Source organism: Crinia signifera, chromosome 6 (assembly GCF_055691185.1).
Source record: "Crinia signifera chromosome 6, ASM5569118v1, whole genome shotgun sequence".
Lineage (NCBI taxonomy): Eukaryota > Metazoa > Chordata > Amphibia > Anura > Myobatrachidae > Crinia > Crinia signifera.
This window is the reverse complement of record NC_139222.1, coordinates 226,924,743-226,938,299: the sequence shown is the minus strand read 5'-3', so window position 1 is coordinate 226,938,299 and position 13,557 is coordinate 226,924,743. Positions and strand designations below refer to the sequence as shown.

General features: G+C 43.6%; 1 protein-coding gene across 1 annotated transcript in view; it reads right to left on the bottom strand.

Moving 5' to 3' along the window:
- LOC146009715 (transient receptor potential cation channel subfamily M member 2-like) overlaps positions 1 to 13,557 on the bottom strand; it is a 178,130-nt gene that overhangs the window by 30,539 nt on the left and 134,034 nt on the right. The window contains exons 16-17 of the mRNA XM_083150173.1: positions 11,396 to 11,600; positions 4,410 to 4,528 (exon numbers count right to left, since the gene is read on the bottom strand). Of these exons, the coding sequence (XP_083006299.1) occupies positions 4,410 to 4,528; positions 11,396 to 11,600 (324 nt within the window). The remainder of the gene's footprint in view (positions 1 to 4,409; positions 4,529 to 11,395; positions 11,601 to 13,557) is intronic.

The window sequence follows — 13,557 nt, the reverse complement described above, 5'->3', positions numbered from 1 at the left end:
ACATGGTATAAAAGACAGAGCCTACACACACATGTACAGTTTACATATACACAGATGACACACACACATGGTATAGAGACACACAGCCTACACACACACATAGACAGTATACATAGATGGCACACACACACACACACACACACACACACACACACACACACTAGTATACATAGACGGCACACACACACAATATACAGACACAGCCTAAACATACATGTACAGTATACATACACACAGATGACACACACACGCATGGTATACAGACACACAGTCTACACACACATGCACAGTATACAATACATACACATAGATGACACACACACCTGTTTTACATAAAAATAAAAATAACAACAGCATTAATTTATTATAGCACATACGTCTCCCATATCCTAGAGCCCCCAGATTCCAGAAAGTTATGGGGCGGGCTCAATGGGCTAGCACGATTTAATATAGAAACAACCCCCCATCCAACCCCAGCACCGCTTGGCATCAACAAATACTGTACCTTCAGCAGCAATCACTGCATCACACGGCCAGTGCAGAGTGCAGAAAGTTCAGTAATGCCTGAGGAGGAGCTGTGCACTGGAGCTCTGCCTACAGGCAGCCCAGCAGCTGCAGTTACTGTTTGTGTAATAGAAGAACAGGAAGATTCAAGCTGCTCTGCCAGCCTGTGACTGCGGTCAATCCCTGCTCTGTTCCCTCCCAAAAAAAGAAAAAAATCCCCGTAAACTGCACCAATAGATTGGCATCCATGGGGGGTTTCCATGTACTCGGAAACCCCTGCTGTGTGTGCCATGCTGTGTAGGGCCATGGTGGAGGTAAAACTAGTTCCACCTACCAATACAGGTGGTAGAACTCAGTTCCACCACGTCGTCCCCCCCCCACACACACATACATTTAGTCTTCCCCATTTTTTATCCTTTAGGGAATTTCAACCCTGCACGCCAGGCTGCAAATATTTGGTTAATACAGAACCCCCACCCTTGCCAGCCTGATCCCCTTGGTACGCTGCGAGTGGATGTGTACGCTTATACATCCGCTCATACAGAGGAAAAACATTCGATACATTCCTTACTCACCATCGAATGATTTTTCATCTGTTCAGTCTAAAAAGTAAGTCCTGTCTTACTTTTTAGAGCGAACAGAGCAATGCCGATGTCCTATTTGAAGGCATCCGCTGAAATCATGTGACATCAACCGCCCGCCCCAAGTAGGCAGAGGCATGCCTGCATTCCGACGGGCCAACCCAGTATTTCTATGGTCGTCAACTACAGATAGTGGGCCAGATTATCTAAGCTTCAAAAGTGATAAAATGGAGAGTGATAAACAGCCAGCCAATCAGCTCCTGTCTGACATTTTTCAAACACAGTCTGTGACATGGTAGGTAGGAGCTGATTGGCTGGCTGTTTATCTCTCAACATTTTATCACTTTTGAAGCTTAGATAATCTGGCCCAGTACAGGTTGATTATCCCGTATCCAAAATGCTCGGGACCAGGAGAATTTTGGATAACAGATTATTCCGTATTTTGGAATATAATATTTCAATTATGTATTTTGAAGTATCTTGCATTTATGCTGCATAAACACATCAAAAACATGAAATGCACACAAATATATTTTATTTGTTCAAAAAACAAGGTTTTAAAACATGAAACAAAATTTGTGTTCTATCTCAGATATTGAATTTGAATGCCAAGCAATCATTTTCTTGTACATATATAGTGCCAGTTACATATCATGTGCTCAGTAGTGCCAGTTACATATCATGCCCTCAGTAGTGCTATTACAAATGTCCCTAGTGAGTTTTTAGCAAAAAAAAAAATTTTTTCCCACTTTCTGGAATGTATGGTTTTCGGAATAATTCGGATAAGGGATATTCGTATACGGGATACTCAACCTGTAAGTGCTAAAAAACTCTGTACATAGACTGTTTGATTGCCAATCCCAATATATAGAAAAGAAGAAAAGATAAAAGTGCTAGGAACAGATATAAATTAAAATTAAAGCCAGTAGAAATACGTTCAATAAAATAAAGTTTATATTAATCAATTTAGTCAATACACATAAAATGAATTTAGCAATACATTACATTAAATACATTAATATGTGCAATGGTATGTAGCAGCTGATACAAAAAGAAAACAGTTAAAAATATAAAATAAAAATAAGAAATGTAAAAGATGAAAAATTAGCAAAATATATAAAAAAAAAGTAAAAAAAAAAAAAAAAGCACAATTCATAATCCACTAATGATCATTTAGTCAGTGGTAAACCGTTATTACAGATGGGGCAGGTCCCATCTTTGCAGGGGATGGCGACGCCAGCCGCCATCCCCCGCCAGCGCCATCTCTATAGCGAGAAGGGGACGCGCGCGCACGAGAGGCGCACGCGTCCCCTTCCGACCGCGCTTCCAGCGCTTCCCCTGGGTCACCGACGGCTTGTTGGCGGTCACCCGGGGTCCCCGCCGCCTGCCCGCACCCCCCCTAACCCTGTCCGTCTCCCTGAAGCGGAGACGGACAGGGTTCCTGTCGCCCCGCCGACGGAGACTGAGACGCGCGTGCGCGTGAGACGCACGCGCCTCTCAGTCAGGCGGTGAGGCAGGCTGCTGGCGGATCGCCAGCGGTGACGTTCTGGTGATTAGCCAGCAAAGAAGAGGCCTGCCCCATCTGTATTTGTTAGTTGGATTAGTTAGTTGGATTAGTGCACAAGCAGTCTATTGAGGATGGTAACAGTCAATGATGGTAACAGTGTGGCAGACTTTATAATCTGTTATAGTTACCAATCCTCCAATTACATGGCTGGATCGCATGCAGGGAAAATGGAACTCAAATATTAGTTGCAGCAAGCTATTTAAATGCTTAATTTTTATCCCAGAGTACCTGGATAGTTGTTGGTAGTTTTATCCCAGAGTACCTGGATAGTTGTTGGTAGTTTTATCCCAGAGTACCTGGATAGTTAGAGACCATACCCTGGTGTTAGTCCAGACTCCACCCCAGTCATTCAGGCAGTCGGTGTACCCATCAAATGAAAAATTTGCAGAAGGTGCTCTGGGGTTTGCACATGTTCATTAACGCCCATACGCAGACCGTCACCATCGAGGATGGGGACAAATTCACAGCTTACCGAGCCAACCTGAATCAGGGCAATTATCATAATTGTGCAGGGGGGGGGGGGGGGGCATGTTCTGCTTCTCACACATTTAGTTTTCACCTGAGGCTACATTTTTTGGTAAGTTCCCCTGCGATGTACATTTGTGCAGCAGTGATGGTTATGGCAGAGCTCTCCCAACAATACTGCCTGATCAGGGAGTCTCCTGTCAGGGTGCTCTCCTTTATGCAGCGCCCTACTCAGCTGTGTACCCAATGTATGCGTATAATCAGTCCTGGTTCCTGGTACCGTAACATCACTCCCAGGGGCTCACAGCAGGATGAAGAAGGCTGTTCACGTTGGGACAGTACAAACTTGGGTTTGGTCTTTTAGATCTACAGTGCCTAGCTTTACAATCAAAAGGTCAAGAACTACTGGTCACAGGGTCAAAAGTTCAACATTGACAAGGTCAACAATGGTTACCATGAGTTTTTCATGGTTTTTTTTTGGTGTCTATGTAGACATACTGTATGTGATAACCTGGTCAGGTAACTCGCTCCTGGCTATGGTCAGATCACATACTGCACATTGGTGCCAGGCAAGCGGTTAAAGAGGTTTCCAACCAGACCATTTCCATCATCATCCAAACTGCCTCTACCTAGAGCAAGACCACACATATCTCCCAGACTATCTCCACCTCAATACAGACTATGAAGGTGATTCAGACTTGCTCATAGTGGGCCAAATTCACTCCCCATGGTGATGTTTCGGGTTTGCGCTTGTGCATTTATTGCACATATGCAATCCCCTGGAGCGAATGCTTTTGGTGATTTTCACACTCCCTGGGTCACTCACTCACTGGGGCAGCCAGGGACCAGATGTAGGAGACCACCCAGCTGTTTGGGGGCGAGGGCGGCTGATGTCACTTGACGTCAGTGCCCACCCTGAATTCGGCTGTTAGCAGGTGCTGGAACAGTCAGTCCAGGCTGACTTTTCTTTGCGAGCAGAGAAACCGACCTTCCAATGACTTCTCTCCTGTACGGGTGCATGTGAGCGGATGTGTATGCAATTGCATCCGCTCGCATGCTTGGGAAAATATTAGGCTGTTGGGGGAACAGATGTTTGGTGGGGCGGCAGGCGGCCTTTACCTGCTTGGAATACACACAAATACACACAGCCTAGCCAACAGGTCTGAATCACCTCCATCTCTTCATGCATCCAGAGCATCTCCATCTTTACCCAGATCATCTCCACCACCAACTAGACCATCTCTAGCTCCACCCATATACAGTGTATCATCTTACTATGAACATAATCTCACCTGCAGATGAGCCCCACAGCAAACAAACACAATGCAGATATGTCCATCTGGTTCCTGGGGTCTGATATATACTCACTAAACAATATAACAAATCCGCGCCGGTCCGCGTCATATAGTATCTACAAAAAGAGAAAAACCGACTGTAATTGAAATTGGAATTTCATGAGGAAAATTCATTTTAAGCTAAAAGAAACAAGGAAACGCGAGGTATACATTAAACATAAGAAGATCATGCAGATAAGCATTGTGGATGGGTATGTTACAAATATAAAGACCGACGGAGAGGAACAGGTCTGGTGAAGTGATAAAGTGGCTGATGATAATGCATCAGATCCTGTCATGTAAAAGGCTGGTATTGAAAAATAAAACAGTTAGGAGCTGACTGACAGCTGCGTTATCACTGGCCACTTTATCACTCACCTGGCTTAATAAATCTGCTCCACTTTTGGAGTAGAGTATAATAATTCATGCTTGCCTACCCTCCTGCATTCTGCAGGAGACTCCCTGAAATAACAGAAATCTCCCTCTCTCCCTCATTAGTCTAGCAATCTCCCTCTATTTCACCTAGCGCACATTACACTGTTACATTTTTTTGGAAAAAAGGAATGGGAGACAGATACATTTACATTGAATCATAAGCAGTATAGTAGCTCTTAGTAACTGTTTTGGGGCTCATCTATATTTGGATATAAGTAATTTTAGTAATTTAACACTTCTCCTGAGGAAGCCGCTGAAGGACGTAGGCGGAGAAACGCGTTGAGGGGACTACCAGGCTGTTATTATATCCAGCAAATCGGATTCATCTCGGATATGACCGCAGTGTGGGCGGTCGGAGAAATTCGTCGCTGAAGCTACAAGCCACCATTACCCCTGGATTATAATAAGTATTGCCACAAATTCAATGTGCACATTTTTTGTGGGGACTTGAACTCTGACCTATCAAACCTACTAACTGGCTCTGAAATGGAGTAATGGATATATGCAATTGCAGGCTTAACAATACTAACCAGTTCTAATACCTACTGGGGAGTTCTTGTTTAATGTTTGTGTGTCTTGTGTGTCTAATTGGCCGTAATATTGTATTTTATTGTGTAAAATGTTATTAAATATTTCATATATTCAGTACAGCGCTGTTCCTATCTTTCTTCTTGGTTCTATACTATAATATATACCTATATATAATATAAATATATAGGGGTTTGTGGTAATCCCCCTACTGGCTCAGCAGCAGCACTGAATACACAATCAGCGCTCAGTATCACTATGTGGATTTTTTGTTATATATGGAACTAGACATGCCCTTTGGGAGGAGCATGGCATGCCCCCTCAATGGGGAGCTTGACAAAATTCTACTACCAACTATAATCACCCTGAAACTAGTTTCCAAAAGTAGGCAAGTATGGGATAAATGTAGCGACAGAAAGAGAGGAAGAGAATAATTACAGAGACTGGTGGAGAGCAGCAGGATAAATGTAGCTACAGGAAGAGAGGAAGATAATAATTACAGATTGGTGGAGAGCAGCAGGATAAATGTAGTGACAGGAAGAGAGGAAGAGAATAATTACAGAGACTGGTGGAGAGCAGCAGGATAAATGTAGCGGCAGGAATAGAGGAAGAGAATAATTACAGAGATTGGTGGAGAGCAGCAGGATAAATGTAGCGACAGGAAGAGAGGAAGAGAATAATTACAGAGACTGGTGGAGAGCAGCAGGATAAATGTAGCGACAGGAAGAGAGGAAGATAATAATTACGGAGATTGGTGAAGAGCAGCAGGATAAATGTAGCGACAGCAAGAGAGGAAGAGAATAATTATAGAGACTGGTGCAGAGTAGCAGGATAAATGTAGCTACAAGAAGAGAGGAAGAGAATAATTACAGAGACTGGTGAAGAGCAGCAGGATAATTGTAGTGACAGGAAGAGAGGAAGAGAATAATTACAGAGACTGGTGGAGAGCAGCAGGATAAATGTAGTAACAGGAAGAGAGGAAGAGAATAATTATAGAGACTGGTGCAGAGCAGCAGGATAAATGTAGTGACAGACAGAGAGGAACAGAATAATTACAGAGACTGGTGCAGAGCAGCAGGATAAATGTAGCTACAAGAAGAGAGGAAGAGAATAATTACAGAGACTGGTGGAGAGCAGCAGGATAAAGGTAGTGACAGGAATAGAGGAAGAGAATAATTATAGAGACTGGTGCAGAGCAGCAGGATAAATGTAGTGACAGACAGAGAGGAACAGAATAATTACAGAGACTGGTGCAGAGCAGCAGGATAAATGTAGCTACAAGAAGAGAGGAAGAGAATAATTACAGAGACTGATGAAGAGCAGCAGAATAAATGTAGCGACAGGAAGAGAGGAAGAGAATAATTACAGAGACTGGTGCAGAGTAGCAGGATAAATGTAGCTACAAGAAGAGAGGAAGAGAATAATTACAGAGACTGGTGAAGAGCAGCAGGATAATTGTAGTGACAGGAAGAGAGGAAGAGAATAATTACAGAGACTGGTGGAGAGCAGCAGGATAAATGTAGTAACAGGAAGAGAGGAAGAGAATAATTATAGAGACTGGTGCAGAGCAGCAGGATAAATGTAGTGACAGACAGAGAGGAACAGAATAATTACAGAGACTGGTGCAGAGCAGCAGGATAAATGTAGCTACAAGAAGAGAGGAAGAGAATAATTACAGAGACTGGTGGAGAGCAGCAGGATAAAGGTAGTGACAGGAATAGAGGAAGAGAATAATTATAGAGACTGGTGCAGAGCAGCAGGATAAATGTAGTGACAGACAGAGAGGAACAGAATAATTACAGAGACTGGTGCAGAGCAGCAGGATAAATGTAGCTACAAGAAGAGAGGAAGAGAATAATTACAGAGACTGATGAAGAGCAGCAGAATAAATGTAGCGACAGGAAGAGAGGAAGAGAATAATTACAGAGACTGGTGCAGAGTAGCAGGATAAATGTAGCTACAAGAAGAGAGGAAGAGAATAATTACAGAGACTGGTGAAGAGCAGCAGGATAATTGTAGTGACAGGAAGAGAGGAAGAGAATAATTACAGAGACTGGTGGAGAGCAGCAGGATAAATGTAGTCACAGGAAGAGAGGAAGAGAATAATTATAGAGACTGGTGCAGAGCAGCAGGATAAATGTAGTGACAGACAGAGAGGAACAGAATAATTACAGAGACTGGTGCAGAGCAGCAGGATAAATGTAGCTACAAGAAGAGAGGAAGAGAATAATTACAGAGACTGGTGGAGAGCAGCAGGATAAAGGTAGTGACAGGAATAGAGGAAGAGAATAATTATAGAGACTGGTGCAGAGCAGCAGGATAAATGTAGCTACAAGAAGAGAGGAAGAGAATAATTACAGATTGGTGCAGAGCAGCAGGATAAATGTAGTGACAGGAAGAGAGGAAGAGAATAATTACAGAGACTGGTGAAGAGCAGCAGGATAAATGTAGCTACAAGAAGAGAGAAAGAGAATAATTACAGAGACTGGTGCAGAGCAGCAGGATAAATGTAGCGACAGGAAGAGAGGAATGCGACAGTGTTTGCTGGAGGCACACACTAAAAAATAAGGTGTGGTCTCACAAGAAAGGGGCGTGGCCACACAATAGAACCCACATTTCAAATTATGCCAGACAGTAGCACCATCTTATTCACATTACAATGCAAACTGTGCCCCTGATTTCAATTACATCACATACTGTAGTTGTGCTCCTTATTCATGCTACTCTACACAGTAGTGCCCCTTCCACATAACGCTCACAGAAGCAATTCGGGCAGGCCAATGCCTGCCTGGGATGGGCGTCCGACCATGAAATGATTTCTCCTGCTGCGAGCACATGCGGGGGGATGTGTCTTCCTAACACATCCCCTCGCATGGTTGTGAGAGGATACATGGTGGAGGGGGGTATTCGGCAGTGTGGCTTCACAGGGACTCGGTAAATCAGAATGACCCCCATAATGATCAAAGTAGTAACATCACTTATAGGCGTGCACAGGCAATTTCTAAATCACATGGCTGGCACCACCCACAATTGTCCCTGCCGTGCCTGCTGGTTCCTGGCTGGCGTTGTCACTAACATCATAGTCTCTGGAGTCCGGATGCTGCTTCTGCTTCCCTCCCCGACTGCGTCACTCCCGAAACAAGAAATGTGTGACAGTGCTGATAATACACCAGATGCTTTGTAAATAACCACAAATAAAAATAGTGTACAAACATAAACATTTTCATTAAAACATAGCATATATATATGCATTATATATTCGCAGATAGGATCAATGCTGATTGTTGGAAATTGACTCATTGTCAGTTCCTAGTATGCCCTGGTGCAAATGTCCCTTTAAGGGTAAGTAACTGGCTACCTCAGTAGCTTTTGGCCGCAATGGGTGGCATACTGTGCTCTTTCAGAGAGATATCTGTGAGGTGTATGGCAAGCTAGCTTGATGAAGATAGGTGAGGGAAAATTTACTGGAGGGGAGATGGCATTCCCACAAGCCAGAATGGTTTGAATAAGCTGCAGTCCATGTAGCGAAATGCTTCAGGTGTCCTAGACCCAACTGTATCCACCATGGCATATTTTGGCTACATTGGGACTGGACCAGCCCTGGACCTATCTGGTTTGTGGGAACGCCCTCCCCAGGAATTTTTTCTTCATCATGCCATGTCACAGATATCTCTCCGAAGGAGCAGGGTATGCCACCCCTTGCAACTAAAAGCTACAGATACTCCTGGGCATACTGTGTGCCGGATGACTGACTGGCAGTCGGGATTCCAACAGTGATTACACCAACATCGGAATCCCAGCTGCTAAAACCCGACAGATGGGCAGCGGCTATTCTACCTCGTGGGAGTCCACAACCCCTATAGAGGGAGAATAGAATAGGTGGCAAACGTAGCGAGCCACTGTGCCTGCAGCATGGCGAGTGCAGCGAGCTCGCAAGGGGCTCAGTTGTGCTCGCCCCGCTATCTGAGTCCCGGCAGTCGGGATTCCGACATCGGGCTAATAACTTTTGGATTCCGACGTTGGGCTAATAACTTTTGGATTCCGACGTTGGGCTAATAACTGTTGGAATCCCGACTGTCAGTGTCTTATACAATCAATGTCCTTTTGAGTCTGTTCCTAGGGCCAGATGCACTAAGCTTCAAAAATGATAAAATGGAGAGTGATAAACAACCAACCAACCAATCAGCTCCTGTCTGACAGTTTTCAAACACATTCTCTGACATGGAAGTTAGAAGTCGATTGGCTGGTTGTTTATCACTCTCCATTTTATCATTTTTGAAGCTTAGTGCATCTGGCCCTAGGAACAGACTCAAAAGGACATTTATTCAATTCCCAACAATCAGCATTAACCCTATGGGTGAATATATAAAATACATATATATGCTATGTTTCATTTGATATGTTTATGTTTTTAAACTATTTTATTCAAATTCTACTGTCGTTATTCATAAAGCATCTGGTGTATTATCAGCACTGTCACACTTTTCTTGTTTCCATACTCTATTATCTGGGGGATCTTCTACCCCCAGTATACTGACTCGGCATATACTGGGTTACCTAAGTGTCTATCTCCGTGCTTTGCTCCGCCCCTCTGGAAACCCCCTTCTGAAAATCTTGCGTTTGCCGCTGGTATGGGCTACGATGCTTTACTTGTACTAAAAATGAAAATGACCAAACCATAATTTTGGGTGATTACTTAGGGCCGTATTCATTTACTTTGTCATCATTGGGATATACCAGAAACATGGAATGGGTCATTAAGGATAAATTGAGAAAATACCAAGGTTATGTACATATCGCAGAGGCTTTGTGCCCTTGTATATGCCATTAGTATCATACAAAGAACTATTCTATATTCTATTCTCTATTCTAAACATATATTAGTCTTCTAATGCAATAAGCAAACACAATGTACCATTAGAACACTGGAGTGATGGTTGTTGGAAATGGGCCTCTAGACATCTATGTAGATATTTCTTTAAAAACCTGAGGCCAAATGTAATAGGGTGAGAGTTTCAGAAAGTGAGAGATTTTGGGAGAGTTTTCCCATTTTTTTTAAAGCAGCAATCAATTACATGGCAAAATCAACCTGGTTTTGCAATGTCAATGATTGCCACTTTAAAAAAAAAGGGAAAACTCTCCCAAAATCTCTCACTTTCTGAAACTCTCAATCTATTACATTTGGCCCCAGATGTTTGCAGCTAGTATATTCATTTACCCCATTACCAATGTATAGAGGCCCTCATGCTGATCCATGCGCTCCCATGTGCATTTGCACAGGGGAGTGGTGGTTTGCGTCTGCACAAGTGCATACACAGTTATGCACATGTGCAGGCTCTGTTTGAGACCAGGCATGGAAAATTGACTATTCGCCAACTTGTGTGCACGGAGGCGTGGGGTGCCATGGACACCCATGGGAATGCCCAGTGTTTCATGGGCACCCCCATGAAAACACAACATTCTCAAGCTAATTTAGCGGTGACGCAGGTGCGCGAGGCAGGCAGCTGCCCGTCCTATTCCCGTAAAAGGGCGCTGCAAATCTGAGACACCAGAGAGTGTCTTAGATTTGCGAACACCTTAGAATAATTTGATTGTTGGCTGCGAATGGATGTTTATGCAACACAACCATTCCTATGTGTGCGGGGATATTCGGCGTGTGTGCAGAGCGGGCAGTCATGTGGGTGGCTGGAGGCATTTAGATGACCCGCAAAGATGAGAATTATGCAGCTTTGCGGGTCAATCAGAATGACCTCCAGAGTGTATTTCTGGTTAATTTAATATTATCTTCATTGAAAATAACAGTGCTTCTCTTTCAAAAATAAGGAAATATCTAATTGACCCCAAACTTTTGAATTGTAGTGTATATATATATTAAGGACACTTGAAGTTGTAGTCAGACATTTATAGCTGTAAATTAGCCCACAACCTCTACCTATACTGTCCATTGCAATGTATAGTATAAGACTTTCTTTGCATAATACCTGGCGTAGCTCATCACACAGGATGGAGAAGACCCAAACATACAAGAGATATTCTGTCCAAGATGGGTAAGTCTTGAAATCGCTTATCAGAACATAAGCAAAGAGAAACAGGAAGCCAATATATGATATAAAATGTAAATATAACTTGATTATTGGGGCATTGAAGAAGGTGATGAACTTCCCAAGAAATCTGGAGGATGGATTTCTGCAAAAGAGAATGAGAATTTTTTTAAAGTTTGTATTCATAACACTATTATTAAGCAGAGGAGAAGACCAGACATAACTATGAAGACTGAAAGTTGCTTGTTGAGGACTGATGTTCTTTAGATGCATGACTTCAGCTTTTATTTTATAGAAAATTAGAATTAGTTGGCATCTAAGAACCACTTCTTCAAACAGAAGCCCGGTGGATCTTCAAGTTGGGGACAACTTTCCCACAAGGCCTTAATGAGAGGATACCATGGAATGTCTTTTAACACCCTTTGGACTGTCCATGACAAGACCCACAGTTGCTCAAACCCCGGGCCCACACTCAGCCATCCAAAGCCGACACAGTTCTCTAGTAACGTGTCGGCTTTTATTAGGGAATCCCCCTTCCCTTGCAATAATTTCTCGGATGGTACCCATCAGAGATTCTCTGTTTGCACATGCCATCTAAGGGACTGATCCTGATTGGTACCAATGCTAGTCACTTTTGCTATAAGTACAGTTTTAGTCATGCTTTCTTATTGCAAATTTTTCTGTTTAACAAGTACTTTTTCACTTGGTATATGTACAGCCTCATTGCGAATTTTTCCGTTTGTCAAGCACTTTTTCTCTTGTATCTTATGTCTGACACTTTGTATACACAGGTTGCCCAGGTAACCCAGCATCGCATGCTCCCGGCGGAAGAGCTGGAAGTGACGCACAAGCCGCTTCCTGCTGCACGCTTGGTCACGGACGCAGGTGACGGGCTCCCACCTCTGCTCTCTCCTACCTAATAAAGGTAAGAGTCTTATCACAGGATTGTTGTTACACTCTGCACCTTGAAAACGGGGTTTATCCCCGAAACGTCTGTTTTACATGCACACTTTTATGGATTGATAAAATATTTTTTTACCACAGACTCCGAGTGCCGCCTGTTGCTTCCTGTTTCTACTTATCTGTTGGAAGGCACCAGAGCAAACACCCCCACTGGGATAGAGTGCCGGATCGGCTCCACAGTATATATATATATATATATATATATATATATATATATATATATATATATATATATATATATATGAAAACTGGTGGGAGTAGCACACATTAGTTTTAGATGATGTTTAAATGGGTGCAGGATCCTTTGAAAGTTTTTTAGAAAAACTTCATGTCACAGAGACATATGAGGCAGCACCCCTTAGTAAATGCAAAAGAGGAATTTATTATGTGGCCAAGGTTCTAGCCACATGTGGACTGAAATGCAACTGATGACAGAGGTAGAGAGGCATGGAGACATTAATTAGCATAGTCACCCGGGTACAGCATCATTAGACAGTCTGTTAGCAGTCAACGGAGCCGTTTCGGCTTATACAGCCTTCATCCTGGACTGACCCACACTAAATGAGTGCACCAGCCCAGTATATAAGGCTTCCACATAATTGAATCAATCTTAAACACATGTGCAAGCCGGGAGTGCTCGATAGTCATAGGTCTATCCGTTTTGCACGGAATGCCAGTCGGAACTCCATATATGGAGCTTCCGGCTAAGAGCCAATCAGACACAGTTGTCTGTTACACACCTCAGTACGAATGGACACAGATGACGGGGGCCGTCCAGCGTCATGACGCATGCGTGCGTACCGCGTCACCTGGCAGCAGGGACCTCATCGTCTCCCGACACTGCGTCCTGCGTTGCCAGGCAACCGTACACACTCGCGTCTAATTCACCGGAGCCCGTACAGACTGCTGAGTGCGCTAAAGACAGCAATACACATGCGCACAACTCTGTTAATGATAGGCCAAGTCAGATTGTTACACACCGCAACGGAGTGCGGAGGTCGAGGCATAGGAGGTTATTCTGGTCGGAGCGGCCAAACGTGCGTACGTTCGCCATTACCGCACGCTAGCCGTACGCGGCCGTTAGGGTTAAGTCCACCCACAAATCAGCCGCTTACGTACGGGCAAAAATAACATAGAAG